Source organism: Panthera tigris, chromosome C1 (genome assembly GCF_018350195.1).
Source record: "Panthera tigris isolate Pti1 chromosome C1, P.tigris_Pti1_mat1.1, whole genome shotgun sequence".
Taxonomy (NCBI): Eukaryota; Metazoa; Chordata; class Mammalia; order Carnivora; family Felidae; genus Panthera; species Panthera tigris.
The window spans coordinates 110,798,847-110,824,897 of NC_056667.1; the positions used below are offsets into that span (position 1 = coordinate 110,798,847).

The following is a 26,051-nucleotide window of genomic DNA, read 5'->3' on the forward strand; positions in this document are numbered from 1 at the left end:
TGTTCCACTCCTGTGTTCTGTGCTCATTGGTTACCTGGTCCCCGGTCGTGTGAGAGCATGCCTGGGGGCTGCCGACCCCATTGTATGTGTGTGCCATTCAGCCCGTGCCCCCGTGTCTTATTCAGGGTGGAAAGGTCTCCATTTTCCTGCCTTCCTTACAGGGCTCTGAAGAGTGCCTGCAAGAGGCAGGTGCTGACGGGCTCAGGACAGATATCCTTTGGGGTCAGGGCCCCTGAGGCAGGGGTGGTGCTGAGGAACGCTGGAGGCCCAGTACATTCTGTCGCCAGAGAGGCAATAGCTGCTGTGCTCCGAGTGGTGCTCCAGGCTGGGTTGTGCTCGGGGGCTGTTCCGCATGTCTCGTCTCCTCTCATCCCGCTGGTGCCCTGATGAGGACAGCTGATCTGTGCCAGCTGTCAGGAGCAGCCTGCATTTGTCCACGCTGGGGTGCAGGAAGGATGGGGACAGGTATGGGGTGTGCCCCGGGCCCTCATGCTGTCCTTGTCATTCTCTCTGTAGACCGAGGGCACTCGACTGCAGAAGGATCTCCGGACCTACCTGGCCTCCGTCAAAGGTAAGGGGCAGGTGGGGCTCTTGGGGCACACCCGGCCTGGGGAGGGGGGCTTCATGGGACACTGAAGGACCTTTGCCATGTGCTGCTGATGGGTGCAGAGCTGGGAAGGGGAGCAGGGTTTGTGGTGGAGGGGTAAGGGCTGGTAGTGGGGACCCACCCACCTCCAGGGCCTTTGGAGGTGGGGGCAAGAGTGACCGTGGCCCTGGCTGCAGCATGGCCCTTCTGCCCCACAGCCATGCACGAGGCCTCCAAGAAACTGAACGAATGTCTGCAGGAGGTGTACGAGCCCGACTGGCCTGGCAGGGATGAAGCAAACAAGATAGCTGAGGTGAGCGTGAGGCAGGTGGCCTCAGTCCTTCCCGGAAGGCCCTCCTTGTCTCAGCTCCCAGCCTGTTCCTCGCCCACGGGGACAAGCCCTTCTGGTTTTCAGGCATCCACATGCCATGTGCCCTTGGGCAAATCACTTCGGCTCCCTGACCCTGGGCTTATCCGTTCCCTTAGAGTTGCCCCATGAGAGGCCACAGGGCAGGAGTGATTTTATAGTACACCCATTCCACACCCAAGGAACCCAAGCTTCTGAGAAGCCTCTGAGCTGCGAAGTGATGGGGCTGAATCTGACCCCAGGTCGCTGGGAGGAGAGGGCGGGAGACTGGGTGCGGCCCAGCTCGCCCGGCCGTATACTCAGGGACTCTTACGTCCTTCAGAACAATGACCTCCTCTGGCTGGATTATCACCAGAAGCTGGTGGACCAGGCACTGCTGACCATGGACACATACCTGGGTCAGTTCCCTGACATCAAGGTGAGAGGCACTCTCTATAGATCGGTCCTGCTCTGGCCTGGTAGCCTGTGCAGGGGAGTGGGAGAGGGGACAGAGGGGTGGGGGGAAGGGTCAGCCTCTGCCCCGCTCAGGCACTGAGGTGGCCATGCCCCGAAGGCAGGCATCTCCCTCACCCAGCAATTCATCCCTCCAGGGCTGCTCCCTCTGAGGCCAGCCCACCAGCCCCCAGCCCTGGGCCTTTCAGAGCTGACAGCTTTTGGGCCCTGAACCTTTGGGTCTCCGGACTAGGGGAAGAGACCCCGTGGTGCATGTATGCGTGTGTGGCCATGTCACTGTGGAACGACTATAGGGTTGTATAAGGTGTATTGAGGGCATGTAAGGCCTGGGCCTGTGTGCCTATAGGTGTCCTGCATTAGCCTATGTGTGCTTAGAAGGGAATGTATGTATTGTTGTGTGTATTCCCTCTTATCTGGGTGTATATGTGTTATTGTGTGTGTTCCGAGAGCCGGCCCCCAGGTACTGGGAACTGTCAGTGTGCCAGGGTCCCCACTGAGGCCAATGAGCCCCAGATGCTTCAGACGTGGAAGCAGAGATGTTGAGCCCAGATGCTGACTGCTGTGCTAGACCTGATCCCCGGGGAGTCAGGCTCCATGCTGGCCCCCATGGCCGCCCAATGCAGATGGCTCAGGCTCCTGAAGAGGCCTTATGAAGAGTATGGAAGGGAGGCTAATGGTGGTGGCCTGGGAGAAGAGAAGCCTGGGGTCCAGGAGGCGTCTTTAAGGAGCTGAGGGCCAGGCCAGGGTGGAGGTTTGTCCCACAGTACTGGCTGGAGGGTACTGACAACAATGGGTGGATACTGAAGGACATGGTTTCGCCTCTGTATGAGAAAGGACCCCAGAGGGCAGGGACTGCCTCGAAGGTGTGAGCTCTTTGCCACCGGAAATGTTGGAGTACGTGTTTCAAGCATGTATGAGATGCCCTTCTTGAGCCCGGGGTCGACTGCCCTGGGCCCTTCGTCTTCCCCCAGTTTCTTTGGGCCCAGCCTGGTCAGCATCTCAGCATGGGTGAGGCCCTGTTCAGCACCGCTCCCCCACCCCGTCTGTCCTCCAGTCACGCATTGCCAAGCGAGGGCGGAAATTGGTGGACTATGACAGCGCCCGGCACCATTACGAGTCCCTCCAAACCGCCAAAAAGAAGGATGAAACCAAAATTGCCAAGGTAAGGGCTGGATGGCAGGGCTGCGGGGGAGAGTTTTCAGGCTGGGTACCCACGTCCCTTGGAGGGGCCTTCCTCTGTGCTGCCCTCCCTGCACCCCTTTGCACTGTTGACTGTCTCTGCTCCCCAGGGGCAGGAACCATCAATCTCGCTTGCAGATGGCTTTATAGCAGGTGACTAGTCCCAGGTAGCAGAGGCGGGTGGAGGATGGTGCTGGACCCACGGCGGCGAGTGAAAGGCCCTTGCGGGCACTTGGGTGAGGGTCCACTTCCTGCCCATCCTCTGGTGCTTGCTCTGGCCCTTGGTTCCTCCACCCCACTCTGAGGCCACTTTCCAGGATGAGAACAGGCCTGGCTTGGGTTTCACTGGAACGGCCCTGCCCGACCTGGCGTGCTCTGAGTGGAATTCTGTCATGGGATCCGATGTACCCTATCTCAGCTGGAACAAGCCTGGGGGCACAGGGCTTGAGCTGGCCACACTGTCCACAAGTGAGGGGCCGAGGGTGGGTCCCCCTCCCCTCCCCAGCCCACCCCCACCCTGGAGCAGGACCAAGCTTGCTGAGCCCCTCTGCCCCTGCTAACGATTCTCACATTTTGCTTTGCAGTTGGAGTGCAAGTTTGCTTGCACAGTTTGCTTTGCACCCCCTTCTCTGCCCCTTGCCTGGGGCTCCCCTTAATTCTCTTGACCTTGAGGGGCCTTTACCTGCTGGGGGGCTGGCCCCCTGGAGGGGCGGCCAGCTTGTCTGTCACTGTGTTTGGGACGTTTGGACTTGGTGTTTAATATCTGTGTCTCTGTTTCTCTCTCCCCATCTCCCTCCTGTTTCTCCACTCTCCTTCGCCTTGACCTCCCTTCCCCAACCCCAGCCTGTCTCGCTGCTTGAGAAAGCCGCCCCCCAGTGGTGCCAAGGCAAACTGCAGGCTCATCTCGTAGCTCAAACTAACCTGCTCCGAAATCAGGTGACACTGGCTTCTAACCTTGCACGTGCTGGCGCCTTCCGGTCTGTTGTCCTGTCCTTGGCGCTGGGCGCCCGTCTTGCACTGCCCGGCGCGGGGGGAGGGCTCAGTCTCTTTCCTGGGTTGGTGGGGGGCAGGGCTGTTTTCAAATGCCTCTGCTGGGAGAGCTCCTGCTTCAGAGGAGACCTGAGGTCAAATGTGGGCGACTCAGAGGGGCCTGGGGCTCCGGTTAACCTGGGGTGGACCGCAGTCTGTTGCTTCATGCCTGGGTCTCTGGTAGTCCTGAGAATCTATGAAATCCTAGCCTCTGGGAATGCAGGAAAGCCTCCGAGCCATTTGCCCTCTCTGAGGGCTCCTGTCCGAACATGTGTTGTCCTTCAAGCCTAGTAAAAGTTGTGAGGTTATCCAGAATTTACTGAGGAGACACACCTGCCCAGAGAGGCGAAATCTCCAGCTCGAAGGGACCCTTGGGAACTGTGGGCCCTCATGGTGCCCCTAGAGGGGAAACCTTGGGAAGGCTCTGCAAGTGTGTTTGGGATCTGAGACCTGGGGCCTGGAGGGTTGGCTCTTTGGGAGTTTCTCGAAGGGCAAACTGTGCACCACAGTGGTTCTGGAGGGCTTCTTGGAGGAGGCCTTTGTACAGAACTCCTGACTGATCTTAATACCCTGGTAACACTTCGCTCTTCGCAGACCTCTGCCGTTGGGATGGACTGGGTGCCTGGTGAGCGCAGTGTGGCCAGGGACAGCTAGATACACCCTGGGAGAGGTGGCCTCATGGTTTCTCTCCAGGGAAACTGGCAGGACTCCAGCACCCCTTCGTGGTCCTGAGGTGGGGGTGCGCAACAGAGCCCTGACCCAGCAGGTTGGGTTTCTCTTTGGGCAGTGGCCCCATTTTTTCTGGGCCACCTCCTGATTTCATCATCTTCAACCTGCACGTGTTGAACGCTTGTAATGTGGAGTGTTCTGGGCTCAGCATGGGCTCGCGGCCCAATTTCTTATCTGACCTGCTGCCTGATTTCTTTTAGACTAGAGTTATGGGGTGACTTTGGAGGCACTGAGTTGTTGACAGTCCTACCCTGAGGGTGGCTTGACCCTGGATCTCCAAAGTCTGGGGGAGATGGCCCTCAGGAGGTGAAGGAGGAGCTAGAGGTTGGGGCACCATCCCTGCCTGTAGAGTTCAGGACTCCTGGCTGGAGGGGGTTGGGGCCACTGACCCAGACCCAGGCTTTCTGCATAATTTTCCCTGAGATGGGTTTGGCAGGAGACCAGGTGAAGATTTTTGTTGCCTCTGGGAGTCTGTGGAGCTTGGGGTGGTGCCTGTGGCTGCTTTTGAACTCCCGGGTGGGGTGTGGATAGGGGATCCTGCTGGGAGGGCCCCATCCCCCCGCCTCAGGGGAGCCACTAGGGAGGCTAAGGCATATGATCTCATCTTTGGATGTTGGACTGCAGATGTTTGGCCTTTCAGCCCAATTGGCTTTCCCATTTGGACCCAATTTTTATTTGAGCAGATCCTCTTTCTGCCCCCACCCTGCCTCACGCCTGGCTGGAAGCTGGGGAGTCTTCTGAGTTCCCACGGGCAGCTGTCTGGCTGTGAGCTGGGGCACTGTGGTCCCGGGGCTGCCTTGCTGGCTGACTTGACTTTGGGGAGATAGTGTGACCTGGTGAGGCTGTGTTCTTTAAGCTGACCAGTGCCACATATTCCCTGGGCCAGTTCTGAGCTGCTCTCCGTACTGGCCACAGTCCCCTAAAACCTGCCTGCGGGACCCCAGTGCCCCGTGGCATGGTGAGCGGGCCTGTTTCCATCTGTTCCACGTGTCCGTTGGCGTGTAGCCAAGCCACCGGGGCTTCAAGATCTCTCCAGCAACGGAAAGCTCTTCCCCGACCCCCTGCCCCCTCCAGTGCTTCAGAAACAGCCAGAATATGAAGAATGTGACCCAAAGGGAATGACAGACACAGGCCCTGACTTCCAGGAACGCTAAAACAGAGCCACCCTGTTCTTCACAGGATTGCTGGGTGTGCGAACAGAGTTTGGCCTACAGCAATGAGCTGCTAGGCCATCCTCAGTGTCATTGTCACCACTGTTCGTCTGGGGAGTCAGGACCAGTGTCGTGGGGTAGTGGCCGAATCGCCATGGAGAGGTGGTCTCTGGGGGTACGGGAGCTGTGCCAGAGCTCCTGGGGAACGTGGGTCTTCAGCCAGACCCGTGGCAGTTGGGTGGGAGGGGTATGTGACAGTGCCAGAACTCATTCTGTGGGTTCTACAGACCCACAGTACCTACCTGAGTGGCCGACAGTGGAGTATGGCAGGGTGGGCCTGCTGGGTCTGGTCCTCTCCAAGAGCTGCCGGAGGAGTGCATGCTCAGGCAGACATTTCTTTTCTTCCTTTCTTTCTCTCTTTCTCTTTCTTTTCTTTCTTTCTTTCTTTCTTTCTTTCTTTCTTTCTTTCTTTCTTCCTTCCTTCCTTCCTTCCTTCCTTTCTTTCTTTCTTTCTTTCTTTCTTTCTTTTCTTTCCTCTTTATTTCTTTTCTTTCTTTCTTTCTTTCTTTTCTTTCTTTCTTTCTTTCTTTTTCTGTCTTTTGTTTTTCTGTCTCTTTCTTTCTGTCTTTTCTTTCATCTTTCTGTCTTTTGTCTTTCTGTCTTTCTTTCTGTCTCTTTCTTTCTGTCTTTCTTTCTGTCTTTCTTTCATCTTTCTGTCTTTTGTTTTTCTGTCTTTCTTTCTGTTTCTTTCTTTCTTTCTTTCTCTCCCTCCCTCCCTCCCTCTCTCTCTTTCTTTCTGTCTTTCTGTTTTTCTTTCTTTCTTTTGTCTTTCTGTCTTTCTTTCTTTCTGTCTTTCGTCTTTCTTTCTTTCTTTTGTCTTTCTGTCTTTTGTCTTTCTTTCTTTCTGTCTTTCTTTCATCTTTCTTTCTTTCTTTCTTTCTCTCTTTTCTGTCTTTTGTTTTTCTGTCTTTCTGTCTCTTTTGGTCTGTCTTTCTTTTGTCTTTCTGTCTTTCTTTTTCTGTCTTTCTTTCTTTCTTTCTTTCTTTCTTTCTGTTTTTCTTTCTTTCGTGTTTCTGTCTTTCTGTCTGTCTTTCTTTTGTCTTTCTTTCTTTCTTTCTTTCTTTCTTTCTTTCTTTCTTTCCCTATTCCACCTTTAATTTTTAAGTTAGATTTTAAACAGTTAGGCAAGGAGCTTATTCTAGCAAGCTCCAGCAACCTGAAGATAATTGTCATCAGGAGCAGGGTGGTCCCTCACTCCTCCAGCCCCACGCCCATCCCCGAGGCTGGGCTGGCAGGGAACAGCAGGGATAGTGGGCCCGGAGCTGGATGGGACAGCTGGGTGGGCTGCAGAAATCGTGTGCTTTGTGGCTCTGGTCTGTCGCTCTGGTCAGGTGGCTGCCTTTGCCAGAGGCCTGAGAATGTAAGGCTGCTGGCGGGGAGTGTTCCCCCGGGGAGGGGCCTGCTGCGTTCCTGGGATGTGACTCAGACTCTGAATCCAAGTCACCCCCCTGAGTCACTGTTTCCAGCAGTGTCCTCCCAATGAGCTAGCAGAGCCCCTTCTCTGCCTGGGGTCTGTGACTCACTGCCACCCTCACCAGTCTCCGCCTTCGGCTCTGGGATGGGGCCTTAGTGCCACCTGGTGGGTGTCAGCGGGTCTGGAGGGCACTGGGCCTGCCAGGGTGAGGGCTTTGGGGGTGAGCCCTGGAACCCTGCCCGGCAACCTAGCTCCCTCCTCCCCTGGCCCTGCCCTCACCCCCATCTTTCCCCTGTGCTTCTTGGATGCCTGAGCAGCTGCCTCTGGGCTCTGTGTGGTGGGGACAAGTCACAGAGGAAATGCTGCTACCACCTCCTATAGGGAGGTGAAATGCAGGCTGGGGGCTGGGGCTGAGTAGGAGCCTACTCTGAGAAAGGGGTACTCAGGCAGGGACAGCAAGGACAAGGCCAAGGGAGCTGGGCAGCAGGCTGACACTTAGTCTGAGAGGGGTTCATGTGTAAGTGGTCAGGGTCCCTGCTGGGCTGGGTCTGTGACCTTCCTGTGCCCCAGCCTCTGGACCCCTTGTCTGGAGCCTTCTTGTTGTGCTCTGCTCATTCCTCCTCTCCCTCCTGGCCCACCTTGGCCTGACGGGGATGGGGGTGGGTGGGGTGTCCCTTTTACCATGGGGGTGGGAGGTTAGGGGGAGCAGATCTTGGGGCTGGGAGGTTAGGGGGAGCAGGTCTCGGGAGGTGGGAGGTTGGGGGAACAGATCTGAGCGGGTGGGTAGGAGGTTGGGGGAACAGATCTCGGGGGTGGGAGGTTGGGGGAAGCAGGTCTTGGGGGGCGGGTGGGCCTGGCCCGGTCCCAGCTGGCTGGGACAGAGGCCTGGCGGAGGGGAGGGGAGTGACGGGTCTTGCCCCTCAGGCAGAGGAGGAGCTCATCAAAGCCCAGAAGGTGTTTGAGGAGATGAATGTGGACCTACAGGAAGAGCTGCCGTCCCTGTGGAACAGGTGAGTCCCCAGGGGTGAGTCCCCAGAGGTGGTGGCGCTGAGCCTTGGCTTCCCTCCTGAGGATGTCTGTCCGCTGTGCCCTGTGCCCTCCCACGGTTGGTGTCTCTGGCGAAGGTGGAGGTGTGTCAGTGTGTGTGTGTCTCCTGGACCGCCCGCTGACCTGTGTGTTCTCTTTGCCCTTCCCTCCCTCCTTCCCACAGCCGTGTAGGCTTCTATGTCAACACGTTCCAGAGCATTGCAGGCCTGGAGGAGAACTTCCACAAGGAGATGAGTAAGGTAGGTCCCGGTGACCCCTTTGGGCCACTCTCTGCTGCCAAGGGCCAGGGTCAGAGGCAAGGACGGGGCCGGCCAAGCTCCCTCTTTTCCTGCTGGGGCTTGGTGCACACTAGTGACCACAGTGCTGCCTCTGGGCCTTGGGGAGAGCCGCCTGGTCCTGGCCTCCAGGAGCTCCCTGCTCTAGAGCGTCCAGGCCCAGTGGGAGTGCTGGGGAGGCTGTGAGCAGGGCCCACATGCCTGGCCCCTGCGCCCTCCTCGCCCCGTCCTATCCTCCCTGCCTGGATGGAACCAGCCCCTCCTGAGGTTTCAGTGTGTTCTCAGGTGACACTGGCTCAGGGAGCTCTGAGAATGCTGGCCCTTTCCCCGTTCGTAGGCAAATAGTCAGTAAGTTCCTAGAATTTCTCAATTTTTTTCTCATGTTTCTTAAGACATTGAAACGCATCTGCTTTATCTGCCAGAATCCGGGGTAAGAAGGGGTCTGACTAGCTTGAATTCCTATGTTGTATTATTTTCATTTTAACTGGCAGTTAAACTACACAGCAGAGTTGGAGAGACCCAGTGTTGGCAGCCCCTCCCTCTGATCACTCGAGGGGTCGCTGACTCTGTCTCTTGGGCCCAAAGGAACCAAGTGATGGCAGTGGAGTCCAGGCCCAGGGCAGGAGGAGAAGCAGCAGCTTGGGGCCTCTTCCTGAGCCACCACCCTGACTATGATTTCCTGCCTTTTAGGTCTTCCCATTCTTTTCCTTCCTGCCTTTAAACATTTGAGACAACTTATGAAAAGTTTAAAAAGGGAAGAGGTGTTTGGGGGAAGAAAACATTTATGTAAAGTAGGAGGAAAATTCAGTTCTGAGCTTCCTAGTAGCCAAAGCGAAAGAGGGAAATTTTTTTCAACAGTGAGAATCACTGTGTACATGGGATAAACCTCTTCTATCCTGTCTGTGGTTTTAGTGAAATCTTTGGCAGTTGTAGGGTGGCCTGAAAACATCTTGGCACAATGACCTTAACAATTAGAATCAACAGTTAGTTTGCAAAAACAATTTAAAAACATTTAAAAACCATACAAGCTGCATGAGGCATTTTAGGAAATTTCTACAAGTAGAAAGAAGAGAGAGGATGGTCCTCAGAAGCAGTAACGATTAGTAATGTAGCCCACTCCCTTCATTCTTCCCCTTCGTTTTTCTGGGTTTGGTGTGCAATTCCCAGCTCCCTACTCCTGGTAAGGGACGGGGAGCAAGAAGGGGTTAGGTATGGGGAGGAGCAGGGATGTTACTGGGGAGACAGAGGTGTTTGGTGGCCCCAGAGGCTCTCCCCACCTGCTTGCTGTCCCCTTGCAGCTCAACCAGAACCTCAACGATGTGCTGGTTAGCCTGGAGAAGCAGCACGGGAGCAACACGTTCACAGTCAAGGCCCAGCCCAGGTGCGTGTAGCCCAGCACTGTCTGGCCGTCTGGCTGAGGGTGGGGTGGAGGGAGGTGTGGTCTGGGGCAGGGTCCTGGGGCAGAGCTTGCTCATTCCTGAAAGACCAGGGCAGGGCTGTGTCTGCCCCGCCCTGGGGGTTTGGCCTCTTTGCTCAGGGGGACAGGTTAGGGTACCCCACATTCCTCTGGTGTGTGGCATCAGAGAAGGAGCACTCCTGGACAGTCTGAGCGTCACCTGACACCTGAGCTGGGCCTGGGCCTGGCTTCCCCTCCTGTGGAGCCCCGCAGCCAGGGTGCCTGCAAAGCCTTGGAGGTGGGGCCCGGGGACTCCAAGCTTCCGTGCTGATGTGGAGCCACCTGGAAGGGGAGCCTTCCTCCCCCAGCAGGGGCATAGTGCCACCTTTTCCTTTCCTTGCTCCTGGGAAAGCCCAAGTCCCTGGATGGTGGCATCCTGCGCACGCACAAAATCATCCTTGTTCCTGTCCTTGGCCTGGTCTGGCCTCTCAGGGCCCCCTCCAGCTGCGAGGAGATTCCTGCTTCCTGAGGGGAAACCATGAGGGAGGAGGGAAGTGCCTTGCCCTCTGGCTGCGGGTCAAGGGAAATGATAGCCGGTCTGGGATTTCCCTTCCGTTTTGGCTTGCACCTGTGACAGCACAGCCCACAGGGTATGGATGGACCTCAGCTTCCTCTCTGTGAAACGGGGAACGTTTATCTGCGTCTTGGGGCAACTGGGGGGCCACGGAGGACTAAGGAGTTATTCAGGGAATGTTGTTCTTCTCCCTGAAAATGAACCAGAATGTGTGTGACTGAGAGAAAGGAGCCCCCAGGGGGCCCTGAGGCCAAGGGGTGAGCAGGGGGCAGGGTAGGGGTGGGGAATCAAGGCCAGGTCCCTGCAGGGAGGAAGGGTCTCTCCCTGTGCTGGGCCTACAGGTAAGATGGGAGGGTGGTGAATGGAGGCCACCTGGGCAGTGCAGCGGCTGGACTCAGGCTTCCTGTGGGAGAAGGCTGGTGTGAGCAGATGGGGAGGGGAATGGAGGGGATGGGGGGAGTGGAGCTCTATGAACCTCCTTCACTGCAAGGTGGCCCATTTTGCAGCCTGGTTGCTTCCTTTCAGAGGCCTCCCAGCGGCCAGCTGCACCCCCCTCCAGGCACTGTGGGCCCCCAGAGCCCCTGTGTGCTGAACCACAGGCAGGGTGGGTGGCCAGCAGTCTCCCTCAGCTGGTCAGCCCTGGTTTGGGGCTGCACCCTCTCACTTTGTCAGCTCTGTTCCAAGGCGCCTGGCTGCATGCCCAGGTCAGTGGGGTTCCTGGGACTGGGCGATGGGGGTTAGGGTTAGGGCAGGGTCAGGACCTCTTCATGGCCTTTGAGCTTTAGGGGAGGCTTTGCCCCTTGGCACCCCTCTGAGCAGAGGGGTTGCTGATGAGGAAAGGGAGCAGGCCAACCTCAAATTGGGCGTTTCCCCAAAATGAAGGCCTCTGCGTCCCGTCCGTTCCCACAGAAAGAAAACTAAACTGCTCTCCCGGCTGCTCAGAAAGAAGAACAGGTACCGGCACCGAGTGCTGCATTGTGGGGGTGTCTGGGGCCGGCACCTGGCCGGCCGACCCCTGTGCATGCGCCTAGCATCCTGCTCCGAGGGTGCCACTAACCCCTAACCTGTGTCCCCTGTTTGGTGCTGCGGGCAGGGCTGTTGTGGGAGGGAGCTGGCAGGGTGGCAGGGCTATGCTGTGGCCTGTGTGTGTGTGTCGTGGGGTCGGAGGGCTCAGGGGCTATCCGGTGGGAATGAGGAGGGCAGACAGCCTGAACTCGGTTGAGTGGGTTCCTCTGTGTGCCACAGCACGTCCACCTGGCTGTGGCCCAGACCAGGAGGTTCCAGATGGGAACATGCGTCCCCAGACGGGAGGAATGTAGCCAGAAAGGAGCCTCGGCGAGAGGGGAAGGGGAAGGGGGTCTTGTAGCACAGTGGTGGGTTTTAAAATCTGTGTGTGTGTGTGTGTGTGTGTGTGTGTGTGTGTGTGTGTGTGTGTATACTATGTTTATATGTATGCTTTAAGGAGGCAAATACATTCCCACGAAACACAAATTCAGTAGAGATGAGAAGGGACCACGATGTCTCTCACACGCCTGTCCCATCATCTCAACACCACCCCCCAGCCCCACCCCACCCCCCAGGCTGTGTGGTCAGTAGCTTCTTTGGATCCTTCTAGAACTGCCCTGTCCAACACTTGCCCCGGGAGGCTGGTGAGCACTTGAAATGTGGCCAGTGTGACTGAGCAGTTGAACTTCTGGTTTCACTTAATGTAAATATAACCTTCAACAGCCATCTGCGGCCGGTGGCTAGTCTTTATCGGTACCGTCCCATGGTTTCCTTATGCAAGAACAAACGTACATTTTCATTTTCTGCCCCCTTGCCCCCAAGTGGTGCTCATGTGAGAGACTGCAGCCTCTCACCCCCGGATGCCACTCTGTGGCCCTCTGCCCCAAAGGGCCTGTAGGTGCAAAGGTGTGGATGGTGACCGCGGTGTGGGTGGGAGCATGGGCCCTGTGAGTCGGGCAGTGGTCAGTGTCCCGGTGTGAGTGGGTGGACTGGCGGGGAGGCCAGCCGAGGCCTTTGGGGGCTGGCTGAGGAGGGGGGCCCAGCTAGGCACAGGGGCCGCTGCAGACGTGTGGGATGAGACTCATTCGCCTCTAGGATGTTTGGCTTTCTCGTGCTGTGGAGCTCGGCTCCCTGGTGGAGCCCAGCGGTGGCCTGTGGGTGGCTTCCCTGAGGACCGAAGACCTCCAGCTTGGAGTTCCTCCCGGGCCGTCACTGTCTCCAAGGCAGGCCCTGTGCCCACACCCTTCGTTTCCACCCATTCTGAATCACGCGTACACGAACTTCTCACCTGTAAGCACGGGGACACACTCATACACATGTGGACATCGCATTTTCACGGTGAATTTATGTGAACACACACACATACACGCTCTCCAATTCACATGTTAACAGACACATGCTCATACGCGCATGCACATGCATTTCCACACGGATCCGTGCACACATCCCATCACAGGCACACCTGTGCATTTGCACATTCCCTTTTGTACGCAGTGACTTCCCTCCATTGAGCTTTCTCCCCCGTCTCGCCTCCACAGTGACAACGCCTCTGCAAAAGGGGACAAGAGCCCTTCGCCTCCTCCAGATGGCTCCCCGGCCGCCCCGGAGATCAGAGTCAACCACGAGCCTGAGCCGCCTAGCTCAGCAGCAGCAGGGGCCGCCCTCCCCAAGTCCCCGTCTCAGGTAGGCACCGTGCCCCCTCCCCTGCTTCCTCTTCTTCCTGCTTCTCTCTCCTTCCCAGTCCTCTCCCCAACACCGGCCTGGGCTCCCCTCAGCGGCCCTGCCTTCTCCTGGGAACGCCTGTGACCGTGTGTCTCCCTCTGCTCCCCCCCAGCACCCTCTCCTTCCCTCTCTCCCTGACCCTTGGGGCTGCTGACCTCCTCATCTTCCTTCCCCCCCCTACAAGGGGCTTGGGGCCCTCAGCCCCAGGGCATCCAGATCTGCAGAGGCCGTTGCTTTCTGTCCTCCTCATCTTCTCTCTTGGCATGATGCCATGCAGGACCTCCACAGGGTCAGTGAGGGAAAGGGCTCGGGGAGGGGAGCATGAGGTAGCCAAGGGGCACAGGCCCTGGGCTTCCAGAAGCCTCCCCCAAGAAGCTTGGCCCCCACTCCTACCCCCACCGGGTTCCTCCAGCTTTCTGCCATGTCCCCAGGAGCTGGCCTGCGGCCCCGTCTGAACTGATAGGCTTTCCCAGCTGTCAGCTCCTGGCAGCAGCCCTCTTGGTGGTTGGCCATGACCCTCCCCACAGCTGATTAGATGTGAAGAGTGTGACAAGAGCCCACACTTGAATAGTACTTGCTCTGGGCCCAGCACTATGCCACCACTTCCCACATTTTCATTCATTAAACCGTCACAGCCACCCTGTGAGGCAGATGCCCACCCCATCTCAACAAGTGAGGAAACCAAGGCTGGGGGGCGGGGCATGGTTCCTGACTTGCTGGAGGCCCTCCATGGGCAGGTGTGTGGCCATCCTGCCTGGCCCTCTGCTGGGCCCTGGCTCCTGCTCCATGCTGGCCTCCACGGGTGACAGACAAGAGAGCCTGGGCCCCTCCCGCAGGAGATGCAGAGAGGGTCCTGGAAGGGCAGAGAGCCCAGGTCATAGCTATTTCTCAGCGACAGCTTCTCTTCTCAGTGTCTCACCCAGGTGGGTGACAGCCCAGAACTGCAGCCCCTCCCCCGCCGCCCTGCCCCCCGGGCTCTCCCTTCTTTCTCCTCTTCTTTTCTGTTCCCTCCCTGTCTCTCTCCTTTCACTTCCTCCCCCTCCTGTCCCCTTCTCTGTCATCCACTCTGTCTCTGCACAGCATTTCTGGACCTCCTGCTTCAGTCTCCCTCTAGGGGTGGCGCTGTGGTCCTGCACCTCAGGCAGCCGTGACTCTTCTTGTCTTCCTCAGTTACCTGGGTGGGGCCAGGGCCTGGGGTGTGACTAACCGTGGCTTTGTCTCTGTCTGTCCCCCCTCCCCCACCCCCACGCTCTGCTGTGCCTCGCTGTGCGGCCCCTCACCTGCTGCCGACCCACAGCTCCGGAAAGGGCCACCAGTCCCTCCACCTCCCAAACACACCCCGTCCAAGGAGGTCAAGCAGGAGCAGATCCTCAGCCTGTTTGATGACACGTTTGTCCCTGAGATCAGCGTGACCACCCCCTCCCAGGTCAGCCGCGGCCACCGCGGCCCAGCTCTCTCTTACTCTCTTGGGACATGCATGGCCTTCTTCCTTCATCCCACGCCCTGTGCCTCTGCCTCAAGAGCCAGAATCTGGCCTGAGAGGTTGGCCCAGAGCCTCCCCCTTGCTCATTCATCCACCCCTCCATTCATCCTCCCCCATCCATTTCTGAGCATGGACTGTGGCTAGATGCAGGGACACAGGCGGGTGGTCCTCGGGCAGCCGGTCAGCTTGGTAGTGGCCTCATGCTTCCACTGGTGCGATGGGTGAAGAGGCATCAGCAGGGAGGATCCCGGCCAGTCCAGGAAAGGCCTCCTGGAGCAGGTGACATTTGCCAGGTGGCTGCAAGTAGACACATTGCTTTAGCCAGAGTCAACAGTGTGTGTGTATGTCAGGAGGGGTAGGACATGGGCTCAGGAGGTCAGAGTTCAGTGTGTGCAGAGTGCAGCAGTGGGGCAGTGAGAGGAGGCAGGGGGGAACACAGTTGGGAAGGCCCTGGAAAGTCTGGCCAAGGCACATAGACTGTAGCTCCCAGACATGCCGACTGGCCTTAGGAGTGGGACAGTGCTTGGGCCACGGAGCAAGGCTGCTGCTCGGAAGTGTCCTGAGAAGGCATGTAATGCTCATCCATAAGTGGACAGAAGGAGGGCTGAGCAGGAAGGTTACTGCGGAGGCACGGACGTGGGCTGTACAAGGTCAGATGGGTTCGCAGAGGCCACTGTGTGCTCAGCCCTCCAAGCCTGCCCTCCAGGCCTCGAAGCCAGGGCCCTTCCCACTACGGCCTCGCCTGTGGTGCAGGCTTGCTGATCCCAGGCTGTGGCTGGCCCGTGCTGGAGGGCTGCCCTAGAACTACTCTGCCCAGGGCCTCTGGTTGCTGCCTCCTGCCTGCTCCTTTGCACAAGCTCAGAGGCCTGGGGTTGGGGGGTGGGGAGAGGCGGTGCAGGGCAGAGGGTGAGTGTGGAAGGAGAGGCAGTTGGGAACTGAGGATGGTGGTATCTGCTAAGAGTGGCCTAAGGCTGAGTGGGCTTCAAGCCGGGACAGAGTTCTCTGAGTTAGAAGTAGGAACTTCCGGTATGGGGTGGCTGGGTGGGCAGGTGGGCGATTTGCTGGCTCGGGCCCGGCAGGCCTGGGAGCCCCTGTCTAGAAGGTGACCAAGGCCGGTTCAGGGGCCCCTGAGAGGGGAGGACACCGGGTGGCATGACCTCCGGGACAGCTCGCTGCTGGAGCACTCACCAGCCTGAGTAGGCCTCCGCCCTAGAGGTGCACATGAGGGACACGGGGTCACACAGAGCGCTAAGAAACGCTCAGTAGGGGATGGTGCCAGCCCCTTATTGACACGACCTTGTTGGGTTTTCACCTGAGCTGTTAGGAGGGGGTTCTTGCCCCCGTTCAGCAGGCGAGGACCCCGTGGGCCTGCCCGGCAGCCACACCGCCCTCACCGAGCGTGTTGGCCTCTCTGTGCTCACCGCATGCCTCCTTGCTACCCCCTCTGCCCACTCCAGGGACCCAGGTCTCTGCCCGGGGGTGGGAAGCCTACACCGTGGGTGCTGTTGCTGGGGGCTGGGGTGGGCTGTCTGTGATGCTGTGCTCACAGGGCTGCTGGGCAGGGCTGAGGTGAATAGCCTGCATCCTTGCACCGGAGGACAGTTGTGGTCCTGCATGGTGGGTAGCTGGCTCGCTGGGAGGCAGGGAGGGAGGATGTGGTCTGCCCTTTGGTGCCCCTGTCCCCTTGGAGCACAAAAGGGCAGCTGTCTGGGCTTGAGTGACCTCTGAGAAGGAGCTGGTGGTGGGGCTACTTGGGGGAGAGAAACACTGCTACCAGCTGGCAGGGGTGGTGGGGCACCTACAGGCCATGCACCCACGGTGTCTTGAGCACTCACTCACTTAGAGAGGGCAGGGTCATGGGGACAGAGCAGTGGCCCCAACCCCAGCCTCATTAGACAGGGATCAACCCAGGGAAAGTCACTAGTTGGGGGTGGGCTTGGGGCAGGGGCTTGGGACTTGGGGCCCCGTGTCCAGGAAGTGAGACCACTCAGCCCGGGCTCTCCGAGGTCTGTGCCTTGTCCCCTGAGCTGTGGGACAGCTGGCACCTAGTGTTCTCAGAACTGAGAGTCTCAGGTCTCTGCTGACAGGCCGCAGCTCCGCTGTGAAGTCTCATCTGGGGAGCCCATTTCCCCAGGACCCAGGTCTTGGGTCCTTCTAGACGCAAGGCTTTAGGTGGACGTGGACAGTCTCCTGGGGCCATGCCTGTTACCAGCACATTCCTGGGCTGCACTCAGGCCCGCTGAATGGGAGTCTCTGGGGGTGGGACCTGCGGTTTGAGTACAGGTGCCCCCAGTGTCGGGGAACCCACACCTAAGATTTGGCTCCCAGGCGGTGTGTGTTGGCTCAACCCTGTCCTCACTCTGTGGAGCTGGCGGGTGGGTGGGTGTCACCACAGGTGAGCTGTGTGGGGCAGCGAGGGGGGCCTGTCCTAGGGAGGGCGGTGGACTGTGCTGCTTCTGGGGGGGCAAGGGTGAGGCTGGGAGAACCTGTGGGTGTGGGGAGCAGAGAGGAGCATGCACCGGGAGCCCACCACGGTCTGCAGGACAAGACAGACCTCTGGCTGGGCTGGGCTGGCAGGTGGCTACCCCAGTGGGCCTGCTGCTGATGTCTGAGGGGGGTGGCGGGTGCGGTCCTTGTGTGCGTGGAGCCCGTGCCAGGGTCGTGGTGGGGGCAGTGCTCCCACGTGTGAGGCAGACGTGAGCATGTGTGCCTGCCGTGAGCTCCCCGTGGAGTGCTCCCAGCCTGTCACTAACTGCCTTCCTCCTCTGCCACTGCTGCCAAGTTTGAGGCCCCGGGGCCTTTCTCGGAGCAGGCCAGTCTGCTGGACCTGGACTTTGACCCCCTCCCGCCTGTGGCGAGCCCCGTGAAGGCGCCCACACCCTCTGGTCAGGTTGGTCTGAGCCCACCACCACCACCACCTGCGGACCTGCGGGTCTCTGGGGCGCCGGGCCATGGGCTCATGTCTGGCCATGGGTGCCCATCTAAGCCACCAGGCCTTTAGGGTCCTGGGGTCAACAGGCTTTCCTCCCACTCACTGCCCTTCCCCTGGTGCCCTGGCCCCTACCGCCCCCTGGCCCTGCGCAAGAGGAGGGGAAGAGCAGACACGTGTCAGGGAGAGGGCCCTCGGGAGGAAGGTCAGCTGAACACTCACTTGGTAACTTGCAGCCTCGGTCAGCCTCCTGCCCCTCTCCTCGCAGTGGCTCTGTGTCTGGGCACTCCCTGGCAGGTGTCCAGGACTTGGCCCCCTGGAGACCCTGGAGCCTGGCTCCGTGCTGCCCTGAGCCCGTTGGGCTCCAGGGCCTTGGGGTGGGGGTCCCTGGGGACTGCTCGTCTGCCCCCTGTCACTAACCTTTGCACTAACTCTGTCCTTCTCCCCTTCTGCTGCGCCTAGTCAATTCCATGGGACCTCTGGGAGGTAAGCTGTGTTTGCTCTGTGCCCACCCCCAGGGGGAGCTGCTCCTCCCTGGCCCACCCTGCCTGGTCCTGCACCTGGCCTGCTCACAGGTGCACACACACGCACGCCCGGGCTGGTGCTTGTGTGCGCAGGAGCTGGCCGTCACTGCCTGTCTCCAGGTGTCCCACTGCTTCCCCTCTGCCAGGCCCTGCGGGGAAGGGGCTCTTCGGTTTAGCCAGAGAAGGTCGTGGTTTGGCTCAGTCGTGGGGTCTGTGAGTGGCCCCGTAGGATGGATGTGGTGTCCTCCTGCTGGGCTGCGGCCTGCGAGGCAGGGCGGCCTTGGGGTGGAGGGTCTTCGTCCTTGAGAAGGTTTGTGTCTGTGGGGATCCTACAGGGCAGCGGCATCGGGGAGATGTTGGGATAGAGGACAGGAGGAGGGTGGCTCGAGGGACAGGAGAAGCAGGGTGAGGCCAGGTGCCCTTATGCGAGCAGGCCTGCTGGGCAGTTGTCCTCATCACCTGGGGGCTCAGGCACGAGGCTCAGGGAGGGCGTGGGGCCGCACTACCACTATACAGCTTCTGAAGGAGCAGGAGCCGCTGTGTGCGAGTGCTGGGAGCACTTCTCCCAGGAGCTTGAAGGCTCCGAATAGCCTTGCTGTGGAGGAGGCCAGAGGAAAGCCTGGCACGGGCAGCCATTTTAGCGAGGGGCCTTTGGTGGGTGCTGAGCCGCGTGTGGCTCGTTTGCGCCTGCTCATCCCTTTGTCAGGAGTAGGAGCAAGGAGGTGGGAGTGGTTTTCCCTTCAGAGGGTCCACGTGTGTCCCTTGATGGGCCAGGCTGCCCGCCACAGGCACCTAGTCTCCCCTCTGCCAACGCTGGGCCGCTCATGACTCTCTTCTCTTGTCTTGTGCCCTTGCCCAACACCCCCTCCTCCCTGGTCTTCCACCCCTCCCACCCTGCTCTCCCTGGTGGCCCATCACTAGCCCACAGAGAGTCCAGCTGGCAGCCTGCCTTCCGGGGAGCCCAGTGCTGCCGAGGGCACCTTTGCTGTGGCCTGGCCCAGCCAGACGGCCGAGCCGGGGCCTGCCCAAGTAAGTGCCCATCTGCCAGCTCCCAGTTGTCCCCAGTCCCTGGGGGTGTAGCAGTGAGGAAGAGCCTGGAGGAGGAGGCACAGGATGGACAAGGCCACTGTGGGCCTGAGGGTGAGGTCAAGGCGGTGAACCAGGAGGCCCCTAGGATGGGGCTTACCACTCCTGCTCGCTGTGATTTAGGCCAGATTGGCCCCTCTCCCCCTTGCCAGCCCCACCCCAGCCTCCCAGCTTAGGCCTCCTGAAGTGGGAGGGAGGAGCGTTCAGAGCATCTCTCTGTTTGTGGCAGGTACTTTCCAGAATTTTCTCATTTAACTTTCACCCTAACCTAGACATTTCCTCCTTTTACAGATGAGGAAGTGGGGGCTAGAAAGCTTGAGTGATTGATTGTGCCCAGAGCTCGGAAGTGGCCGAGTGTGAGTGTTGGCCCAGGTCAGCCTGACTGAGGCTGGACAGTGTCCACTCTGCCTTGGCCAGGCCCCTCCCCCCATGGTGCCCATCACTGTGCTGCCCCCCTCCTTGGGGAACAGGTGTCCAGGGCTGGGCAAAGGCTGCTCCAGCCTGCCCTGAGTTGTTTGGCCAGGGACAGGCACTTGTTGCTGTCCCCAAGCGTGGGGGTCTCATGGCTCAGCCAGCAGGCCAGGCAGGTGGGAAGAAGCTGAGGCCTGGCCAGGCCTTGGGCTTAGAGGACAGGACCTGTGAGGGAAGGTCGGGGTGGCATCCAGGGGCCCGTGTGGCACGTCACTTGGCATCTCTGTGCTGCCAGCACCTTCTCCAGCAGCTTCCCGTGACAGGCACCCAGCCTCTCCTCCAGGAGCTCCCTGTACTGCCCAGCTCTAGACACTGCTGCTGTCCATGGCCCTTTCCTTGTCCTGGTCACAGCGTCCGTCCCGTGTCTGACCCCATGCCGGCATTTGTGTTGCAGCCAGCAGAGGCCTCCGAGGTGGCGGGTGGGACCCGACCTGCGGCTGGAGCCCAGGAGCCCGGGGAGACAGCAGCAAGTGAAGCAGCCTCCGTAAGACGACAGGGACCAAGACCCTGTCTTTTCTTTCCTGCTGTCTGCCCGCCCTCCCGCTTGTGGCTCCCTAGCCCTGTGTGTTCCCTGTGCTCCTTGCTCTGTGCTGGTCCAGGTCATAGTTCCCGTTGAGGAACCCGGAGGCAGACCAGTCTGGCATCAGTCACAGAGACCCTCCCCTTCCCTTGCCCCTGTGGCCTCTGCCCTCTGGGACCCACTCCCTTACCACGCTGACTGTGCTTCCTCCCCTCAGAGCTCTCTCCCTGCCGTGGTGGTAGAGACCTTCTCAGCGACCGTGAATGGCACCGTGGAGGGCAGCGGTGGGGCAGGACGCTTGGATCTGCCCCCGGGGTTCATGTTCAAGGTACGCCCGGGCCAGCTTGACTCCACAGCCTCTGCTGCCATCTGAGCCGACGGTGCCCTGGCGGTGTGGTCACCCCCTTTTACAGATGAAGACCCTGAGCTGGGAGGCTATGTGGGTTTGCCCAGAGTTCCCCTGCCCCCACTCCCGCTGCTACCCAGTGGGCGGGGTGGCGTCTTGAGCTTTTAGGATCTCCTGTCAGCACGCTGAAGCCCCCACAAGGCCTGGTGCACTGTGCTAGGTTGCAGGGGGGGACCAAAGGGGTCTGTGGGAAGGGGTGTTGAGCTCTTCCCCAACCTCTGCAGGTACAGGCCCAGCACGACTACGTGGCCACCGACACGGATGAGCTGCAGCTCAAGGCTGGTGATGTGGTACTGGTGATCCCCTTCCAGAACCCTGAGGAGCAGGTGAGGGCCCTGGCTGGCTGAGGCGGGAGTGGCCAGCAGGGGGCAGCAGAGACCTGCCAGCTACAGACCTGCAGGCACAGCGCCAGCTGCTCTTCCTTCCTCCTGTTAGCTCCTTCTCTCTGTCTCTGTGCCCTTCTCCCCTGACTCGTTTTCCTCTCCCTTCACCTCCCCCACTCTCTCCCTTCCCTTTGGCCCCTTTCCTGGGCCATCACATCCCCTACCCCGGTCTCCTTTCTCTGTTTCCTCAGTCAGCTCTCCTTCTTCCTGGGCTCTGCCTTTCTCTCAGTTTTTTTGCATCCAAGTGGCTTTCTTTCTCCCCTCCTCCTTCCCCTGCCCCTGTCCTCCACGGCCTCCTCTCTCCTGGGACAGGATCCCTGTCCACCCCTCTGTGAGCCCTCCTGCCCGGCAGTGAGCTGGCGAGGTGCCCACTCTGCAGCGTCACATTGGGCCGCCTCCTCCAGGCTGGCCTTGCCCTCTGCCCACAGGCTCAGTGTGTGGGTTCCAGCAGGCCCCCTTGAACACCCTCAACTGTGTCCCCAGCTGTTTCCCAGGCCAGATAACTCCCAGACCCTCCCCCTGCTGTGGCTTCTCCTGGTTAGTTAATGTCACAGTGAGCTCCAGCCGAGACTGGGGCTGGTGCAGAGCGGGGACTGCCCTCTAAATTCTGACAGGCTGCTGGTTCGGGCCGGGAGGTTTGAGTGCCGAGGGTTTCCTGGGCCCAGTACTAAATCTAACAGCTTCCTTCAACCCTTGGGTCTCCACTGGTCTTCTGGGGGCCAGCCCTGGGCTAGGCGGGATTTTAAGTGGAGTCCTGTCCCCCAACCCACAGTGGGGGTCATGTGGGTGGGTGGACGAGGCTCAAAAAGGACATACATAGGCTCTGTGACAGGCAGGTAATGACGTAACAAAGGCCTAGGGAGGTCCCAGGCAGAGCAAGGTCAGTGATGGCATCTGCCACAGCCAGAGGTGTATGGCCCCTGTGGACCTAGGGATCGGGGTCTGGGGCTGGGAACACTGCCAGAACTTGGGTAGATGGTCCCTGTGAGGGGTCAATATGAAAGCAAAGGCCAGGTTTGAGTCTGAGGGCTTGATGGGGTGGCCTTGGGTCACTTGAGGTGCGTTTAACTGGTCAGTGCTCACCAGAAACTTCTGGTATTGTTTGTAGAAGTCTGGAAGGACAGCCAATGTGCTCTGTGAGCACCAGACAGTGAGAAACTCCTTGGCCTGGGATTGAGAGATTTTAGACACATTCAGACCAGCATAGCAGTTAGGTTGCCTTTGTAGAGAGAGGAGAACTCACCCAATGACAGTTAAATCCACATGCTGAAGGGCGGATGTCTCCTGGCTTGGGCAGGTTTGGGTCTGGGATAGCAAGGAATGCTGCCTGGAGGAGGCATTCTTTCAGTTTGGGTGTGACAGGCTAGAGGAAACGATCAGGCAGAGGAGGGGACATCCTCCCAGCAGATCTTAAGTGAGCCCCATGTCCTGTAGGGTTTGAGTGCCCTCCGTCCCCATCCCTGCGTGACGTGGGTGCCCTGTTTTGCTCTCAGGATGAAGGCTGGCTCATGGGCGTGAAGGAGAGTGACTGGAACCAGCACCTAGAGCTGGAGAAATGTCGGGGCGTCTTCCCCGAGAACTTCACCGAGCGGGTTCAGTGAGGGCAGCAGCTGCTGCAGCTGTCTGGGCATGTGGAGAACACCTTTTCCCGAAAAATGTGTGTGTCTTTCTTTCTTTCTTTCTTTCTTTCTTTCTTTCTTTCTTTCTTTCTTTCTCTCTTTCTTTCCCTTTCTTTCTTTCTTTCTTTCTTTCTTTCTTTCTTTCTTTCTCTTTCTTTCTTTCTTTCTCTCTCTCTTTTTTTTTTCCTGATTTTGTTTTTGAACTTTTGAAAAGCGAAGGGAAATCGAGAGAGAGACCTAAGCCAAGAGGTGTTCTCCCAGGGATTGGGTTGTGTTCCAAAGAGTCTGGTTTCGGCGATTCCAGTGGCATCACCAGTGTTCTTGAAGCTGCCGTGTCCCCTAGTTGAGTTCCTGGCCGCCCCCACCTCCCACCGCGCCCGCATGTGTGCCTGGCCGCAGGGCCGGGGCCTGGGGGCCGCTGAGCCGCCTCGCTTGCCTGAAGCTTCGGGCCAAGCAGTCTGGGCAAGTGTCCTCTTTCTCCTGGCAGCTGCTGTGGGTGGGGTCGGGTCTCTCCAGAGACCTGGGGGCCCAGACATCAGGCTGGCCTGGCCCTGCCCCGCAGACCGTCTGTGTGCTGTTTGAAAATAAACCTTAGTGTTCAAAACGAAATGAAACAAACTGAACAAAAACCCTCAGAAAATGTGTGTTTGTTGTATTTGTTCTCCCTCCGTTTCTGTCTGCAGTGCAGTGGAACCGTGATTATCGGTGGCTTTTTCTACTGGGACAGTCCACCCCCCCTTAACCTGCTGCCAGGGCAGGTGCTGCTGGGCCGGAGGCTGCATTCTGGCTGTGCCCCCAGCAGCTATGGTGTGCCCGACAACACTTCCTTTAGAGCTCTTCTGGGTCTGGACCCTGCGGAGCCCTTCAGCCCCTGCCCCCTAGCGTTTTTAGTGGTGGTTGGTTGGGATACAGGAGATCAGGGGCTTGAAGACTCAGTTGCCTGCCGCCTTATTTATTAATTTAATACATGTGAGAACTTGGAGGTCAGGTGCCAGAGACTCCATTTCCCAGATGAGGAAACTGAGGCCCAGGGAGGTTCAGTTGCTTGCTGATCAGCAGCGGGACTAGGTTCTGAACCCGAACATTTGGCCCCGGGTGCATGGGAAGGTCTGAGCCTGGTGGCAGTAAAGACAAGTCAGCCCACCCAACTGCTCCTTCGTGCCACCTGCTTCCCTTTCCAATAGGAAGGTCCCCATTGCATGCAGCCCCGTTCTTCAGCTCCTCAGTAGACTTGGGCTGCTGAGAAGCCTGTGACACATGCCTGTGGTGGCCTGGGTCCCTCCCAGCAGCCACCGGAGCTGTGCTCATGGGCCTAGGGACCAGCTGGACCTCCAGGTGCAAGGGACTTGTCTCTGCAGAAATCTGTATGGTGGTAAAAAGCCAGTGAAGGAGACGAACGTCAGAGTCTTAGATTTATTTTTGGGTAACACCCTTGAGCTGTGCTTCAGGTGGTGGCATCGTCGCTGCTGTGGCCCTGCCCTGTCTGTGGTTCGCAGTGTGGGCCCTGCCAACCACAGTTTCTATGAGCACAGGGAGGCACAGAGCTCATTTCCTGTCAGTTACCCCCGCTTCCAAAGCTTTACCTTTTCATTTGTTCGTCCCTTCCACATTGACAGCAATTGCTAGTGGAGCCGGGCCCGAAGCCCAGACTTGGTCAGCTCCACTGTGCTTGAGAACCTGGGGTGTGGTCCCTGGGGCCTGGGGGTGTGCCACGAGAATCTTCATTTTTATTTCATGATGAAACACGGAAACATTATGCAGGAGAAAGCGTTTGTCTTAGGTTTATCACAACATGAGATTCATGGATGTCTCAAATGGTAGCTTTAAGCAACACCCCCTGACCCTCAAGGGGGTCCTGCCCCCTGCACCTGGGCTAAATTTGTCAGGAAAAGCCCTCCTCTGTATCACAGGGGTGGGGTCTGCAGGGAGCTCCCTGCGGGCAGTGGGAGGAAACTGAACCTGCAGAGAGAGCTCCCAGAGGCCGGGAGCCTGGGTGCAGTGCGCCTGTCCAAGTGGGTGGGCAGTTGGCCTGAAGACTGAGTGGGGCTAAGTGGGAGCTGGGACGCTACCAGGTTTATGTCCACCTGAGAGAAATTGGAAATTCAGAGCCGAGCAGCGCACACCTTGTCGGTGCTAATGGTCCCTCCCTTTCTATGCCCAAGGCCACAGACTGTGCACACACAGTCACCAGGCTGTCTCAGAAGGCCCTGGCCCATCTCAGGGAAACCCTTCTGTATTCCTCTCCCTTCTGCCAGCTCCCAAGCCCTTCCCAGTGACTCAGATACTGGCCAGCTCTGGCTGGTCTCTTGCTTCTCATTCTTGGTTGGGTTTGGTAACCACACTGGCATTGCTTTTCTTGGTCCACTCCCCCTGACACCCTTGGTTCTGCCTCTGGGAATTTACATATTCGCTCTCCTAGTGTCACTCAGTCCCAAACACCAGGTCTGAACTGGGACACTGTGACAGAACATTGGGTTCATTTGCTCACAAAGCCTCGGCCGGGCGTTCTTAGCATCCAAAGTAGGTGGGTACCCAGGCTACAGCTCAGCCCTCCACGAAGCTTTGGGGTCCCCTGTTCCCTGGGCGCTGGCTTATCTTTGGACAGGTTCCCCAAGAGTTCCGGGTGTGATGTCTGTGCACTGCAGTGTGCAGAAGAGACTTCCGTAGAGAGGCATGAGTCTTCCTTCCCGGGAGCCCCTCAGCAAATCTCCTTTGTCTCATTGGCCTGGGTCCCCAGTGCTGAGCCAGTTTCTGTGGCTGGGGGCAGGCCTCTAATTGGCCTCAAAATTACAGGTGGGAGGTGGGACTGGGCTGAGTGGAGGAGGGTGGACACCTGAATGCAAATTTGGGGCGTGGCTTCCAAGGAGAAGGGGGATGGGTTGTAAGAGCCCAAACCAGTGAATGTGCACTGCATGGTGTCTTCCAGAAAAGGCCACGAGATCAGGGAATGTGAATGGATAGAGGCTACATGTGTGTGTTTGTGAGTGTGAGTGTGTGTGTGTGTGTGTGTGTGTGAGAGAGAGAGAGAGAGAGAGAGAGAGAGACTTGGGAGACCCTTACTTTACTCACTCCATGCAGCCTAACTAGGGCTACCTCAAAAGGGTCAGGTGTGACCAGGGAACATAACCCATGTGGGGATGTTCTTCCATGGTCCAGGAGGAAGTCATCTCACCCCCAGCCCAGAACTTGTCCCACCATGGGAGATGGTGTAGACAGTGTGCAACATTCTTCAGCATATGTGGTTGTATCTATACAGGAGAGAAGTGTACAGATCCAGTCTCCTGAACATTCATTCACTTGCTCATTCATTCATTCATTCACTCAGCCAGTTCCCACACAGTCACTGAGATTACAGAGAAGATTCAGGTGTTATTCCCACCCTGATGCCCTCACAGTTCGCAGCAGTTGGGGAGTGGGGGCAGGGTGGGGGGGGGAAGCAGGCAAGAACAGGTAGGACCACAGCAGGGGCTGTCATGGTTGTGAGTTCAAGGCTCTGGAGACAAAAAGCAGCTAGCACCCTGGAGGCACATGGGAGGAGGAGTCTCCCCTGAGCCTGTCAAGGTGATGGGTGTCCCCAGGAGCTGATGCGAGGGAGGCTCTTCTCAGGCAGGGAGAAGCAAGTAGAAGAGGAGGCAAGTCTGGG

General features: G+C 58.5%; 1 protein-coding gene across 10 annotated transcripts in view; it reads left to right on the forward strand.

The window, feature by feature from the left end:
* The window catches only part of BIN1 (bridging integrator 1), a 55,044-nt gene extending 32,525 nt beyond the window's left edge, over positions 1-22,519 (forward strand). For 2 of the 10 annotated variants that reach the window (XM_042994193.1, XM_042994194.1), the window contains exons 3-16: positions 517-571; positions 805-899; positions 1,276-1,371; positions 2,461-2,568; positions 3,429-3,521; positions 7,893-7,978; positions 8,179-8,254; positions 9,589-9,671; positions 12,804-12,948; positions 14,285-14,413; positions 19,875-19,964; positions 20,218-20,328; positions 20,631-20,732; positions 22,283-22,519. In XM_042994193.1, the coding sequence (XP_042850127.1) occupies positions 517-571; positions 805-899; positions 1,276-1,371; positions 2,461-2,568; positions 3,429-3,521; positions 7,893-7,978; positions 8,179-8,254; positions 9,589-9,671; positions 12,804-12,948; positions 14,285-14,413; positions 19,875-19,964; positions 20,218-20,328; positions 20,631-20,732; positions 22,283-22,390 (1,377 nt within the window). In that variant the 3' untranslated portion in view covers positions 22,391-22,519. Of the gene's footprint in view, positions 1-516; positions 572-804; positions 900-1,275; positions 1,372-2,460; positions 2,569-3,428; positions 3,522-7,892; positions 7,979-8,178; positions 8,255-9,588; positions 9,672-12,803; positions 12,949-14,284; positions 14,414-17,252; positions 17,361-17,861; positions 17,886-18,844; positions 18,953-19,874; positions 19,965-20,217; positions 20,329-20,630; positions 20,733-22,282 lie in introns of all 10 variants that reach the window. The other 8 variants (XM_042994199.1, XM_042994200.1, XM_042994201.1 and 5 more) reach the window with 7 other exon arrangements.
* Positions 22,520-26,051: the final 3,532 nt, after the last annotated feature.